The sequence below is a fragment of the Carassius auratus genome, unplaced genomic scaffold (assembly GCF_003368295.1).
Source record: "Carassius auratus strain Wakin unplaced genomic scaffold, ASM336829v1 scaf_tig00024062, whole genome shotgun sequence".
NCBI classification, from domain to species: Eukaryota; Metazoa; Chordata; class Actinopteri; order Cypriniformes; family Cyprinidae; genus Carassius; species Carassius auratus.
Genome location: NW_020525316.1, coordinates 21,724 through 37,413, shown reverse-complemented (window position 1 = coordinate 37,413; position 15,690 = coordinate 21,724). Strand labels below are relative to the sequence as shown.

Genomic DNA, 15,690 nt, shown 5'->3' with positions numbered 1-15,690 from the left:
AGGATTCTTATATAAATAGAAAGAGAGGAGCATTTAATTGAAATATAAACTGTGTCACTTTTGATCAGCTTAATGCATCCTTAATAAATCTTAGAATAAAAACAATTTACTAAGACTCAGACCTTTTGAAGATTTGTGCATTTTAAATATCATAGATATTTCTAATACATTATCCAGCCCTGGTTCTGACATTTTACTTTTGTCTGTTTTTATTCTATTTTTTCCTCAAACCAAACAGAAAAACAAACACAAACAGGCAAATCAGGGGCTTGTTTTCCAATGGTCAATTTGATGTAGCTGATTTAGTCAGCTTGAGCACCAATCTCCTGAAGGAAATGGAAGGAGAACACATTTTCGAACAGTAGTAACAGCTCAGTGCTGCTTTACCTTGTAAGGGAAGAACCTTCACGCCAAACTGCTCCAGTCGAGAGAGGGCGCTGATGAGATCCATTTCCTCTTGGACGAGAGAAGGACAATCCGTGATCAACAGCAGACACGACCTAATGGACACACCAATTATTACACAGAATATTCCAAATATGATATTTAAGGGGCAGTTCTATTCCACAGAATAAAGAACACATATTGGTCTGGAATGACACAATGCATACTTTTTTTGATTGAACGGTTCCATTAAAGAGGAAACAGAAAAACCAGCAGCCATTTTCTTTTGATTCTTCTTATTTCTTAATTACAGACCGAGACTCTGACATCACGTCGCTTTCATACCGTTATCAGTGCCTTGCAGAGGCCTGCGTCTGCTCCACATCTGTGCTGCTAAAAATGTGTTTCATTAGGACAACAGGGGACAGACCAAAAAACCCAAAACCAAATAAAAAGTACAGATCCTGGGCCAGCTCTGCTGTCACTTTCCAATATAGTTTGGCCGAGACAGCTGCAGTGCACTTTTGAGCCAAGCCAGTAGCAGCAACAGAGAAAGCAGAGCAGAAATAATCATTCAATTTAAGAGCTTGAGGAAAAAAACAACAATGACATCAAAATGCAGCAGTATTTTTCGAGTAGTTTCCTCTACAATCGGAGTTCTACATGGTAGTTATTTATTTTCAGTGACACCGCAATTCCAGCTCCGCTTTGCATAAGATTTACCGTGGGTCGTACAACTATAGGCTAATATAAAAATAAAAAATTACACTACCCTTCAAACAGTTTGAGGTGCTTACACAGTAGGTTTCTACGAATACAGTTTACAACATATTAATCATAGTGGTGTGGGGCTTGGTGATCTGGGGTGATCAACCACAGGTGTGAAGAACTATCATCAGTGACCTTGAGTTAGGCATCTAATGTGTATTGTGCATGTAATAAGTGTAACGTAAAAAGATTTGAGAGTGTCTGCTATTTGACTGCATACTTCTTAATCAAACAGCATTTATCCTGGGTAAAGTTAACATGCAGGCAAAGGCTGATAGGAAACTAGGAAACACACACACACACAGAGAGAGAGAGAGAGAGAGAGAGAGAGACAGAGAGAGTGTGTGTTCTGGTTTTCTTTCAAAATAACAGCTTTGTGGTTTAACATTTCAAAATTAAGAAATTAGAACAACTACTGTATAACTAACACCAATTTGTGACATAATTTGCTGCAAATTGTCACAATTTTTTTAATAAATGCCATTGCCTTGATTCTTTGTTATATACTGCAATGTGCAATCTCACACAGTGTCTAACTAGGTTTTTGGGCCACTTCAAACATACGGCAAAGGAAAAAAGTATTATAATGCAAGTTACATGTGCCAAGTGATTTTTATGCAAGAACAATAAGCAGTCTAAAGTGACACTACACCAAATGTGTTTGTGTGCTGCAGTCATTGGTTGATGAGGTAGTATAATGGTCCCGATCATCAGTAGAATTATAAGAACATCAGTCAACCAAAGGTTTGAGGAACCAGGAAAAACCACCATCATCCTCCTATCAATTCACCACATCACCATCCCACCAGATTTCTGAAGCACGGACAGATGAAAACTCTCATGTTCTTTTACTACATCGCTCTACTGTGTTTCCACCGAACACTTTAGTAACACTCTGCCCAGCGTATCAGAACAGCCCAAATGGTTTCAACCGGTTTCCAAGACAACAGCGTTACTATTAAAATGTAAGTGAACGCACCAGCTATCTTCAAAATCCCTGTAAACCCCATTCAACAAGAAACAACCGGCCTAAACACTATTCAACATGAAACAACTGCCCTAAACAGTCACTGCACAACCCGCTGCTTCCTGGGGCTAAAACAGTCTTTGTAATGAAGGTCTCTGATTAGCCTTACAATTACAAGTGTTTTTCTTGGTTTTGTTTAGCAGGAAGTGTCCGTATGTAATGACGACTTAAGCAGTCGCTCACTCAGGATTACACACGGGATGGGATGGATGTTTTCAAGGCCACCTAGTTTGAAAGTAGTATTTGTGGCAAATGCAGAAAATCTGAAAATCAAAGAGCAACAACAAAGAAATAACTCACTGGTTTTGACTGAAAAGCTTTTGTAACTTTAATGAATAATAATCTTTAATTTATACAGTCCAGTATGCCATGCTGCTTTAAATTTGATTACTTTATTCAATTGCTGTACCTAAAAACGAACGCTAGATCATATGGATTTTTTTATGATCTCTTTATGAACTTTTAAAAGAGGTGGAATGGACTTTTAATGGAGGGACAGAAATCTCTTAGGTTTTCATTAAAAATAGCTTCGATTTTGCTTCAAGGATGAACATAAGTCTTATGGGTTTGAAACGACAAGTAAATGACGATTAAATGATGACAGAACTCTCATTTTTGGGTGAAATATCATTTTAGGCTTAGCAAGAAACACTAAAATTCTTTCTGAACTACTGACACCAAAACAGCACTACTGATTCTTTCAATGAAGAGGAAATCAGTCATTCTCTTTCAGTCCTAGTTTCACCCAGAATCCTTCACTGACACATTCTGTTTTCAATCTGTCACAGTCTTTCTCTCAAAAAAAGTGCTATAATGTAAACATTAAACTCAAAATTACTGTCCATCTGAGTATTTCCTGTCTGTCAGTGGCATGTGCGAGTGAGAGAAAGACAGTGATGTGAGATGCGTGTGAATGCATATGGAGTGACGACCCGTCCAGCTCGAACAGCCCGTGAACAGAAGATGGCCTAATTACTGACCCACTTTTCAGCATGCCCCATTGCTTCAGGGCTGCAGTCTGTCACCCTTAGCGCTCCAGCCCAACACAACAAAAATAGGCAGACACACAGAAAACTAGAAACACATTAACCTAGAGCTGCAGGGAGGAAGTGAGCGACCGACTGTCTGTCTCTGATGGAGTCGATCTCTCATTATGGCAGCTAATTACGCCAATAATAGCCATTGTGAAGGGCTGGGCTCATAACAGAGGGAGGATACCAGAATGTCATTGGACCGTTTGATTCCTTCGGGGTTTCTTCCTCTTTCCTCATGAACTCCTCACACAACTGCAGAGACTGAAGAGGTGGTTTCAGGCTATTTTCACTCATGGTTTGATACCTTGGTCTGAACTAGGGTTTGATTTGCTCCCCCAAGCCCCTTGTCAGCTCATATTTCTTGACATAAGAACACATTCACTTACATTATTCCACTGGTTATGACAATATTTTGGTGATGTTCCTTAAAAAGTAAAAAAATTGCATAATATGAAAAAAAAGTTATGTATTAATTTTAGCTGACAAGGGAACCTACAATATTAGTATTTTTTTATGCAGGCCAATTGTACTCATTTATTTTGAGATATTGACAGAGAAATTTAGTATAATTAAAATGGGTTGTTATTATTATCCTTACTAATAATAAAATAATTGTTATAAAATATTAAGTAACTTAAATGCCATTATAATAATAACAAAAGTTATACAAAAATATCCCATATTATTAATTTATTTTGAGATATTACAAAATACATTTTGCATCATTAAAATTAATAATAAAATAATCATTCAATTATTAATAATAATATAAAATATTGTTATTATAATTTCTTAATGATACAAAAATACATCTTACAATTTCCTAGAATTGAATAAAAATTTAATTTCATAAAATATGAAAAGAATAGTTCACCAAAACAAAAGGACTCTTTGTAATTATAGCAAAATTTGAGTCATTGTAAAAAAAAAAAAAAAAAAAGAAATTCAGTAGCAAACAAGGTTTTTGTGAAAGTAAATGAGTTTTGAGAACTAGTCTCCCACGATCCAATCACCTCACATTTTGAGAAGGACTGGAATTTAAAAAATCTTTAGTATTAAGATGTTGAACGCCACTTTGTGATGTTACAGCAAGTTCATGTGGCACACCTTATCTAAACACATCAAAAGATCATGGGACATCATACCGTGCCAGGTTCATGCAGGGGTCACTGAGGGTGGCTGAAGAGTTGAAGTATTCACGAGCAGCAGCCAGAACCAGCTCCACACTGCGGCTATATGACACACGGGCATGAGCTTTACCACGGAGCGAAACGCTGACTGGAGTGTCCTCTGACACGGCGCTGCAGTGCATCAGCTGACCCGCCAGACGGACGTTTTCCTCTCGTCCCGAACATAGCAAACTCTCCACAAACACCTGCATGGACAAGCGACAAGGATTGACAATAAAAGAGAGAGAGAGAGAGAAAAATCAGTGCCGTGTAGTGGAGACCCATGGGAAGAACACGTTCAGGTGTGGCAATTAATCACCTGGCTTTAGTCAATTGCCGGCGAGACAGAGTCACTACATAACAAATATCAAAAACTGCTCTTTCAATGACAACACAATCTCATGAGCATCTCTGTGCAACAGCTGTGGTGTTCTGGGTAATTTCAAAGTTGCCTTCAGCTACATTTAGGCAGAGTAAGACATCAACATTTTCTGTGGTTCGACCTATTTGTGTGTTTTTCAAACTGAACCAAAGTACCCTCATTATAACATCATAAAACCCAAAGAATAAGCATTAATAAATAATAGATAGAAATAATTCTCTCTTGATTCCTGCTGTTCATGCACAAAATCCAATATCCACTATTTGTTACCATAAACCTTTGAATGGTAGCGTATAAATACAAAATGTATTAAAATAATACTGTAAAGTCAACAGTTTCATATCTTTGCATGTTCTTTCATGATACTTTAAAAGGATCGCAGTCCATGTATCCGAGACATTTCACATTACGTGAAGAATCAAATTCATATCGGGTAAACAAAGTTGCATTACTGGGGACAGATATTAAGACAGCAGCTGAGAGAACTTACAAACCCCCCCTTTGGAGTTTCATGTGGACTTTAGACATATAATCTGCAAGTGCTTTAATCTGCCTGCATTAGAGAATCCAATATTTGAGGTGCACATTGCACCTATAACCATAACACGGTTAACTCCCAAAGACACAAATGAAATATCCACCCATGCTCGGTCTGGGAGCCAATGAGCCATTCCTAATGCACACCCACAGAAGTGAGGCAGAGTTTAGGGCTGGTTGCTGAGGTTTGTGTAAGTTCATTAGCTGTTAAGCTATTGAAGAGATTTCAAAGCAACTCTGCGGCACTCTGTCAAATGGACCCAGACGCAGAGGTGAAATGGTGAGAATGCCAATTCTGTAAAACTACATCAAGTTCTTTCATTTTCCTCACCGAACTTTCAATTTACTGTTCGTCTGGGATTGTCTTTCAGTAGCTTGGAGAAAAATACAGTGCAGGATCCCATACGGACAGAAACTGGGTAAGAGCAATTCGAACAGAGTACAGGTTGAAGGATAATTGTTGTGTTTTTTTTTCCTTCTTTCTTTCTTTCTGGTCACAGGGTGAGCGGCTCAGAGTTGAGGATGAACTCCTGATGGCAAGTTCAGCTCGGCTGTTCTGCTCTTGATTATGATGAAGAAATCGATTGAGAAGGGAACACAGCCTCGTTAGAGAATGCCGCTAAATTAGAGAGCACACAGACGAAGCCCACCGTCGCTATCAGACTAATGCGCAGCCTGAGACTCTTTCACACACATACGCATATACAGACATACAATAACCAGGGTGAGCAACAAAAGAAGTTAATGAGAAGATAGATAATGTTGGAGCTGAGAGGCAGAATGAAACGGTTAGAAAAGTAGAGTGGAAAGATTAACACACACACACAAAAATGCTACGGTAGGTACAGAAAAACATAAAATCTTTGTGACAAACCAGACAAGTTACAAAAATAAAAAATTATAATATATAATTTATAATATAATATGCTACAGTATATTGTATTGTACCTGATGACAAGTTTCTGGCTCTAGACAGGTATAAACATTCTGCTGCATATCCAGAAGATCTTGAAGTAGACCTCTCCACACTGTCTCGCTCACAGGAGGGTTTCTGAGCAAACAACAGACAGTGAGACAGGTGCACACGAGTGCTGTGTGTGTGTGTGTGAGAGAGAGAGTGTCATACTTGCGTCCTGTGTGACGGGTGAGTCGCACCATCAGCTGGTGAGCTTCCTCTTTGCTGTTCTGACTGTTCCTCACGAAGGAGATGGGCTTCTGGAGACCGTGTTTCTCCAGAACCTCAGCAACACTAGAAAGATTTACATAAAAGTGGCTAAACTCTTAAACTGGCTTACAGTATTTGTATAAGCCCTATAAAACAATGCTGTACAAATAAACATGTCTCTCTCTGTTCACTACACAGTTAAAAAGTTCGTAACGTTTTTGAAAGTCGTCTGTTGCGCTAACCAAGATTTCATCCGAAACACAGTAAAAACAGCAAAAATTTTGAAATGATTACAACTGCAAACAACGGTTTTACATTTTCATTTATTTTTAAATATTATTTATTCCTGTGATGGCAAAGCTGTATTTTTATCAGTCATCACTCCTTTCACATGATCCGTCAGAAATGGCCCTCAAGCAACATTTATCATCATCAATGTTGACTCCAGCTGTGTTGCTTAACATTCTTGTGGAAATCATAAACCGCATTTAAGAACAGTAACATTATAAATGCCTTTCCTGTCACTACTACTGCTATTTTACTGGATTTATTTTATTTTACTGGATATCACTAAGTGACGATTTTACAGTAAAACAGTTTGACTGGAAGCATAAACTTTGAAATACAGTACACAAAAAAAGACTATTTTGCTGTCCTAAATATGCAACATTATTCTGTTCATAGGATTGTATGTTATGTATTTCTGAGTTTCGACCCAGCAGTTAAGAATGTACATTAGAAGCCATCCCTAACCACAGCTACATGCTAACAGCTGCTCAGAGGAGCCAAGAACAGAAAGAGGTGTCTGAATGAGCCTCAGTGAGCTGAACTGGTGCCGTGTCTGGCTGAGATGCCCTCCATAAATGAGGATGTACTGTCCCCTGGGAGCATCTAGTGCAGATGTTTTCGGTTTCCTTCCTTTCTTCCTGTCTCACACTCCTTCCTTCATGTCTCTTTCTTTCTCTCTACAATCTGCTAGAGCCAGATTTTAATTTTTTTTCTGTTTCACTTACATATTTTTGCTCTTCCCTCTCTTTTTAACCCCTCTCTCCATCTGTCTGTAGCTTTTTAAGTCTTTTCCAGTGATCATGACCTGCTCCTGAAATGGCTGTTTAAACTATTTCTAGTGCAATGACTAGGGTTAATCACATTAATGTTTATTTTTTGCCCATGATGTTATAATGGTTAAATGATAATCCAGCATTAACAATATCAATCACACACACACACACAATACTGTAGTTAGTATGTGTATGTGATAAAATGAATGCATAATTTACAGTAATAAACCTAACCCTAACCCTAACTGTAGTGCAGGAGAGTAATGTGTTAATGTCATGTGAATAAAACAATCACCATATTGGCTTCTAAAGCCACTTTTTGTAATGTCTACTTGTGAACATTAGAGAATGTCTACATTGATTTTCAAAACAGCAAAGAAAATCCGGGTTTGATATGCCCTCTTTAACATTCAAACAGAGAGCAGAGGGGATAAAAGAAAACACTGGCAAAGACACAATTCAGATACAAAGAGGGGAAAGGGTAAATCTTGAGAGACTGAGAAAAACGAGTGATAAGTTAGAGAGCAAACAAGAGAGAAAGAGAGAAATTACGGCTGCAGCGACTGCACCCTCCCAGGCCAGTCATAAATATCTGAGAGCGAGACCTTCATCATCCTGTCCTCCAACAGAATTCTAATGGATCTAAAGGAATGTGTCTCTACGGAGCGAATACAGGCTGATCACGTCACCTGAGCGGACACTGACACGTGCAAAGACAAAAACACAGAAATAGATGCAAACGTGGTACAACATGCATACAAACATGCTTTGTTCAGACAGGCAAATCTTCCTTTGGATTTTGTTTTGTCTGACTCAAATCAGTTTTGGTTTCTTGTAGTCTGCAAAAAAGAAATAAATGAATGGATAAATAAAGCCCAATGTTTTTAAATCCGATCCTGAATTCAATCAGATTTTTTGGACTGTGTCTCAGTCAGCCAGGCTGAATTTCAAGTAGTTTATATTGTCATTCAAGAGGTATTGCGTATGTAAAATCACACAAAGTGTGCAAAATGGTCTCAAGCGGCATACGAATGCACTCATTTCTACTCCATCTTTCCCAACTTAGCAAACTAATTGATGTTTTCTACATAGTGAATGGCAAATGAGTAAACGTTAGAAAACTTTTGGACAGTATATGCATGAATGCGTGAAATGCCTCTGTTCTCTCGTGTGCTGCATGAGGGAGATGTCATGATGGACGTGAGCAGAACAAAAATTGTTCACTTTTTCCATTCTCTCTCCCCACAATGACAGCTATTCTCAGTAGTTATGTGAGAAAGTATTTTGACACGGTGCTGAAGCTTACATCATCCACACCGAATACCGACTACACCAGCGGCTCTCAAATCTCTTCAGGTCAAGCACTACCTCTGATCAAATCAAAACATCCAAGTACTGGCTAGACACCACAAAGATCCCTTTATTTCCCATTAGCTCTGATTGCTGAGGGGCTGTGAGAAACATACACATAAGGCTGCATTCAGATTAATATTGATAATTCTGCGGTTCAGATAAATCATGTTGCTATAAGACCCTGATAAGTCCTTTAACTAGCCCTTTGCAGATGTGTGGAAGGACCCTACCAGAAAACATACACCATACATCATAATAAAGACATCTAGAAAGGATTACAATGTATTTCTGTGAGTTAATATGCAAAGTTTGCAATCCAATTCAAACACATAAATAATAAATATAGCCTACTCTGGAATATGAGGTAATGTGGCCAATCTGTCTTGAGGTGTTTGAAACAGACCGGTTATGTAATTGATAAGCTACTGTGCTCAGAGTTGAGTGATGAAACCTGCGTTTCAGAATCAAAATGAAGACCACTTTTAAAACATGAAGTCGTGAAATCAACCTGAGGTCAAATGGAATATCTTGCCTATATATGGATTCACATGTGGCATTCTTGAACTAATAATGTTGGCTAGGAAATAGAGTTTTAAATTTATAAAGCTATATTAAACTAGTAAATAATTTAGAAATTAGAATTATAATATTGAACCAATAAATAATAGATGATATAAAATATTTAAAATAATATAAGCAATGTATATCATTAATCTACACACTACCGTGCAAAAGGGCCCAGTGTGATTTGTTTTAAAGAAATTAAAAATCTATATTTTTATTCAGCAAGGATGCATTCATTTAATCAAAAGTAAGAATAAAGACATTTTAAATATTACAAAAGATTTATATTTCAAATAAATGCAAATCACTGTTTTCAACATTTGTAATAAGAAATGTTTCTTGTGCATCAAATCTGTAAATTAGAATGATTTTTAAAGAGCTGTGTAACGCTGAAGGCTAGAGTTAAAGCAGCTTCGCTATCACAGAAAAAAATACATTTAAAAAAATATTAAACAGAACATTTTATTTCTGTAGCATTATTTCATAATATTACCGTTTTAGTATACTTTTCATCAAATACTAGCTTTAGTGTACATAAGATACTTCCTTCGAAAACATTTACAAATCTGACCAACCAAGTGAAAATGATGAAAGACTTTAATTGAACGCTGAACGCTTGGTCATGTGTCAGAGACACTGAAGAGTGACACATGTGCTACGCAAATAAATGCAATTATAGCTAGATCTAAGTTCAGAGGATCATTTATACAACAGCAATATATCACCAGCCCTAAAACCACTCTATGGTAAAACATTAAGGCATTAAAGACCTGACAGTACGACTTTCTATAAAGCTGCTTTGAAACCATGTGCATTGTAAAAAGCTCAAATAATAGAAATACATTGGGCTTGACTGGACTCATTCGGGCTCTTCTTACCTCAAGTGCTTCTCAAGAATGTCCACCTGGTCATGCAAGGCTTTTGTAGAATCTGTCTCAGGTCTGGGAAAGAGAGAGAAGTAAACAAGATCAGAGATCAGCCATCTGAACACACACAGACTGCATTTATCCAAAGTCACTTTCAAGATTTTAACCTTCCGTTATCTAATTATGTCACCAGGTCAGTGCTTCGGAATGTCAGTCATTCTGGTTATAAGCTTTTATATTTGTATTCTTTTGTATTAAAAAAACATTGGTTATGACGGCGTCTATGAATTCTAAATACTTGTTTTCTATTTGATCACCACATCTATTAGTATTAGGTCAGCATACACTACAATAGCAAGTGGGCTAGCTAGCATTGTCCAGTTAGAATCTGGTCCCAAAAAGCAGCTTTCTTCAACAGTAGCAGAATATTCTGACTAAATTAAATTGTTTGCTAGAAATAATTAAGCTGCAAATATTTAGTTAAATTACTGACAATATTTTAGCAATTGTACAACTGCCATTAAAATTGGAACAATAAAATTCTTTTTTTAGGATTGTTGACATGTTTTTTTTTTTTTTGCTGTGCCCTTTATGTGAACTTGAGAAGATTTCATGAGCAATTCTGCTTGAGAGTCCGGTTGCCATGGAGATAATGTCTGAATTGCAAAAAAAAAAAAAAAAAAAAGAATGTTTTGTTGCTGACAAAACTCAGACTTCTTAGGTCTGAACTAAACTCAGTATGTTGGCAATATTTCCCTAGGCTCTTTCCAAGTTTCGTCATTTGACTACAATGTTGTATGTTTTGTCGTAGTCTCAGAACTCCAGTTCATCTGCTCATCCCACATCTGAATAGCATTCACAAACGCAAACATGTCTTTTCTTCAGTAGCGGCAAAAGATAACAAGATCAGCTCTGGAAAACCCTAAAGCATTGATCCCAGGATAACAACTGAAGTGTAAAAGCACATTAGGGTCTGCAAAAGTACAGAGAGACTTTACAGCGACAGATTGACTTAAAGTGAAAATGAGGGGGAAAAAAGGCAGATGGCATTTGTAGAAGGTATCAAAACTGTTTTTAGGAGAATAATGTCGAACCCTCAGGATATAACCGATGCCAAATTTTGCAAATCACATTATTTTTGGCATAAACGTGTTATTTTGTTGTTCCACGAGAGAAATCACGTGCTAGAAAAACACCAACCCTTTGCACAAACGCTAACACATCAAAGACTGTCCAAAGACTGCAGAAATGTATATTTAATAGCAACATAGGTGGTTGAGTGACAGGCTTCTCAGTCTCCAAGACATCTAAAGGCAGCAGGGATATAATAAGGAACACTGAGATGTTTTGAGGGTTCACACTTTGAAGGCAGAAAGACACATGCTGTGCTAATAACGAGCTAATCAGGGGCTTACTGACAACTGTGCACATATGTGCTAATTGTGTCTGTGTATGTGTGTGTGTGTGTGTTTGTGTTTGACAGGGCTTTTGTGACAGCAGTGCCAGAACAAGTTTTGAAGTTGAGGGGCCAGTTCTAATAACCAGCTTTGAAAACACTTTGCATGAAGTGTCTTTAATTACTATGTACTAACATATAAACGAATCATTCCATACAATGCTCTTATTTTGTACATGAACGTTTTAAATGTAAATAAAATTAAACTAAAAAAAAAACATTTAAAAGAATGTCTCAGTAAGATTTTTTTATAAAAAAAAAAAGAATTATTTCTTTTCTTATTTTTCTGCATCTACTTGGGGTTAAGAAAAATTACTATTTAAAATATCAATGTTTCGGTTTTGATATATTTAAAAATGTAATTTATTACTGTGAGGCAAAGATTTTTTAAGCAGCCATTATTTCTGTCTTCAGTGTCACATGATCCTTCAAAAATCAGTTTAAAATTCTTATTTGGTGCTTAAGAAATGTTTCTTACAAATATTAGTTGAAAATGGTTTTGTGGAAATTGCAGATGTGCTTTTTCAGGATTGGTTTATAAATATATGATTATTTGATGAAGTCTTTTGTAAAAATGAAAATAATTTAATGCATCCTTGCAAAATTTAAATGGTAGTGTAGAAAATTACTATCACAAATTAGAGTGAAAGACTTAATCGAAAAATGTGTTCCCAGTTGTGTGAGCTCACCCATATCCTCTCTGTGGTAGACATTCAAGTATATCATAGCAGAGTGCAAGCTGGTCATCTCTCTCACAGCTGTAGATACACTCTAATGCCACGGACATAAGCTGATCCGAATCTCCAATGACTTTTGGATGACACTGCAAGAGAAAAAAAAAAAAAAAAAAAAAAACAATTGGCAATGTGTAAATTACTGGCAAAGTAAAAACCGACCTATATAGCAATTCTGAGGATCACTGGCTTATTTGAATCTCTTTATAATGCTCAAAAATGCAGATTTTGAAACAACCATCTTGTAAGCCTATATAACAGAACATAGCTTTGTATATAATCTATGACCTTCATATGAGGTTAATATTCAGCCATTTCATCTCATCTCCTCTCAGACGATAGTAACTCACGCATAGATGCAACCACAAGAACACTAAAATCATGTTAGTGACTGGATTAGATTGGACTTCATTTCACACAACATTGAATGTGCAAAGTCTGATTCACAGACAAACACAAACACACACGTACAATCTCATACACCTGATTTCTCTCCAACCACGTTTATGAATTTCCTGTGAGGGTAATTGATGCCTCAGGTCATACATTTTTATCATGGCCTAGTGTGACGGGATGTACATGTGTGTGTGTCTAAAGGCATTTTGTGGCTTTGGACTCAGAATTGGAATGGCATCCCTCTTTTATGAGTGTATCTGTGTGTGTGACAAATCATTCAAATTACTTACATTTATTCATTTAGAAGCCGCTTTTATCCAAAGTGACTTATGAATAAGGAAAAGCACAAGCAATTCATCATGAAAGAGCAACAACATTAGTAGTGCCACACTACTGAATTATTAAATCAGATCAGTACAGAATAATGTGATTTCTGAAAGTGTCTTCACAGCTCATACACAGGTCAAACATTTCTTAAATTAAATTTAAGTGTCCAAAATGTGTCTATAAGGAATAGGAAGTATTTATGATTATGGTATCGTGGATTTTGTTATGCCTCAGGACATCCTCATTAGAGAATGTTTGTGTGTTGATTTACTGGCCAAATTTGAAAAAAGCTCTGGGGAATCTAGGAACACCAACAATTGGAAAAATAATAATAAATAATAAAAAAATATATACTTCATTATAAAAAATACCAATGATAAATATTAACACTTATAATAAATGTAAATTAAATATTATATATAACATTATAAAAACTTAGTAATTGTATACAGTAAATAAATAAATATATTTATAAAAACCAACCTTACAATATACAATCATATATATATATAACTAAATAAGATTAATAACATTTACAGTGATTTTATATTATTAATTAAATAATATACAGTTGTTGGGTTGGGTGTAGAACAAGGTTGATCATTAGTATTGTATAAAACTGCCTTTGTTTGGAAAGTCAAGCACATGTAAGTGGTTCAGCTTACGTCTGGCTTTGAGTGCTGGAACATTTTGAGTGGGAGTGTAAGATCATCTTTGGCGAGGGTGACCAGATATTCTCTGAGCAGAGCAGAGGCAGAGCCCACCCCCTGTCCCTCACAGCGGTGCAGGAACGGGACCATCCACTGGAATGAATTCTTCACATATCGATCCTCGCTGGACTAAAACAGAAAGAAATTGTGAAATACAACAGAGTCTGTAAATGACAAAAACATGATTTGCTTTCATTAAACACAAAACGAGGAATTCTGAAGAATGTACTGGTTTGAGTTTCCACAATTTCAATAAATAAGAAAAAAGAGTGTCCTTTTGCATGAGGAAATCATTCAGATCCTTTCTAAAGCTGTGTTTATCTCCTTTTATGTTCCACAGAACAAATGAAGTCTGGAACACCACAAGGGTGAGTAAAAGCTGACAGAATGTTCATTACTGATTGAATTGAGTGTTCCCTCAGAAAACATTAAAAGTATCACTAGCAAACAGATGCTAAGATGGCGATTCACCCACTCACAGCATTTCTCCTTAAACGAGCAAACGAGTATTAAATCATTTTTAATGAAAGCATTAAATCCAAACAAGCCCGCTGGATGTGCTTACTGCAGTCGTAATGAGACCACCTTTGAAAACACAAATCTACACACACTCTAACAGAATCTCTCATTATCTCTAGTGCTCTTCAAGGTAAAGAGCTGCCTAAATATGAAATTTGTTTGACTTTTGAGCGAAACAGGGCTGATATGAGGTGTATAGCAGCTATTGACACTTCAGAAAAGAATAAAACATTATACTATGTCAGAACTACATACAGACTGCAGTGGTAAATGTGAACATAATAATACAAGTGTTGAACGAGACTGTAGACAGCAAAACAAAGAGAGCACAGCCTCAAAACATACATTTTTCATGAGGAGGCGGAGCTTGTCAATGTCCCTGAGCTGCTGGAGCTCCTTTAGCGTGAGACTCAGATCACATGACGTCTCGTACACCAGTGTCTCCATGGTAACCAGGTCGTCGCACAGCACCTCCAGCCCAGGAATGTTCTGCTCTTTTCCCAGACGCACCAGAGACAGAGCACAATCAACCTGTGTGGACCAGACAAAAGCATAAGCAATCTAATAGAGATGCGCAACAGAAATGAGGCAAGGGCTGCCTAACACACATTCAAATACGGAATATATTATTAAATATGTGTATTAATGTTTTTTGTGTGTGTGTTTAGTTTTTGTCTACATAGCTTTTTTTTATTATTATTACTTCAAATTAAACTAAATTAAATGCAAAAAAATGTCTTTTTTTGTGATTTTAATTTTTGTTTCAGATAAAATGTTTAACATGATTCTACATTTTGACATTTTACTTCATTTTTTTTATAAATAAACTTGGTAAAATGTGGGAATAATTAGGAGTAAAAAAATGTTGATTGTTTTGAAAAAACACAGAAATCCATTAAAAGAGTGGGTACATTTTTTTTGTGTGAAAATCTATGAAACCTGTCAGATCACACCAACAGAGATGCAAAAATATAAAAAAAAACTTACAAATAAAAGAAAGAATGCTACAAGTAAAAAAACCCTTAACAAATGCGTAAAAAGCAGAACCAGTCGATGAAATCCAACCCGCCTTAGCAGCCCATCAATACAGTTCACATCATGAGCTGACGATTGGTATTCCTCTACCACTTGACAGGCAGGGCATGGAGCCAATCAATAGTGGATGCCTGCATAGAGGAAATGATTGCTGCTGTTTTTCACCTGGTAGGAACCAAAACCCTTGACATTGGAGTTAACAA

General features: G+C 36.6%; 1 protein-coding gene across 1 annotated transcript in view; it reads right to left on the bottom strand.

The window, feature by feature from the left end:
* The window catches only part of LOC113078053 (neuroblastoma-amplified sequence-like), a gene marked incomplete at its 5' end in the record, with an annotated part of 79,404 nt that overhangs the window by 43,736 nt on the left and 19,978 nt on the right, over positions 1–15,690 (bottom strand). The window contains 8 exons of the mRNA XM_026250328.1: positions 388–500; positions 4,359–4,588; positions 6,250–6,352; positions 6,428–6,550; positions 10,323–10,385; positions 12,456–12,589; positions 13,889–14,062; positions 14,798–14,983. Coding sequence (XP_026106113.1) covers positions 388–500; positions 4,359–4,588; positions 6,250–6,352; positions 6,428–6,550; positions 10,323–10,385; positions 12,456–12,589; positions 13,889–14,062; positions 14,798–14,983 — 1,126 coding nt within the window. The remainder of the gene's footprint in view (positions 1–387; positions 501–4,358; positions 4,589–6,249; positions 6,353–6,427; positions 6,551–10,322; positions 10,386–12,455; positions 12,590–13,888; positions 14,063–14,797; positions 14,984–15,690) is intronic.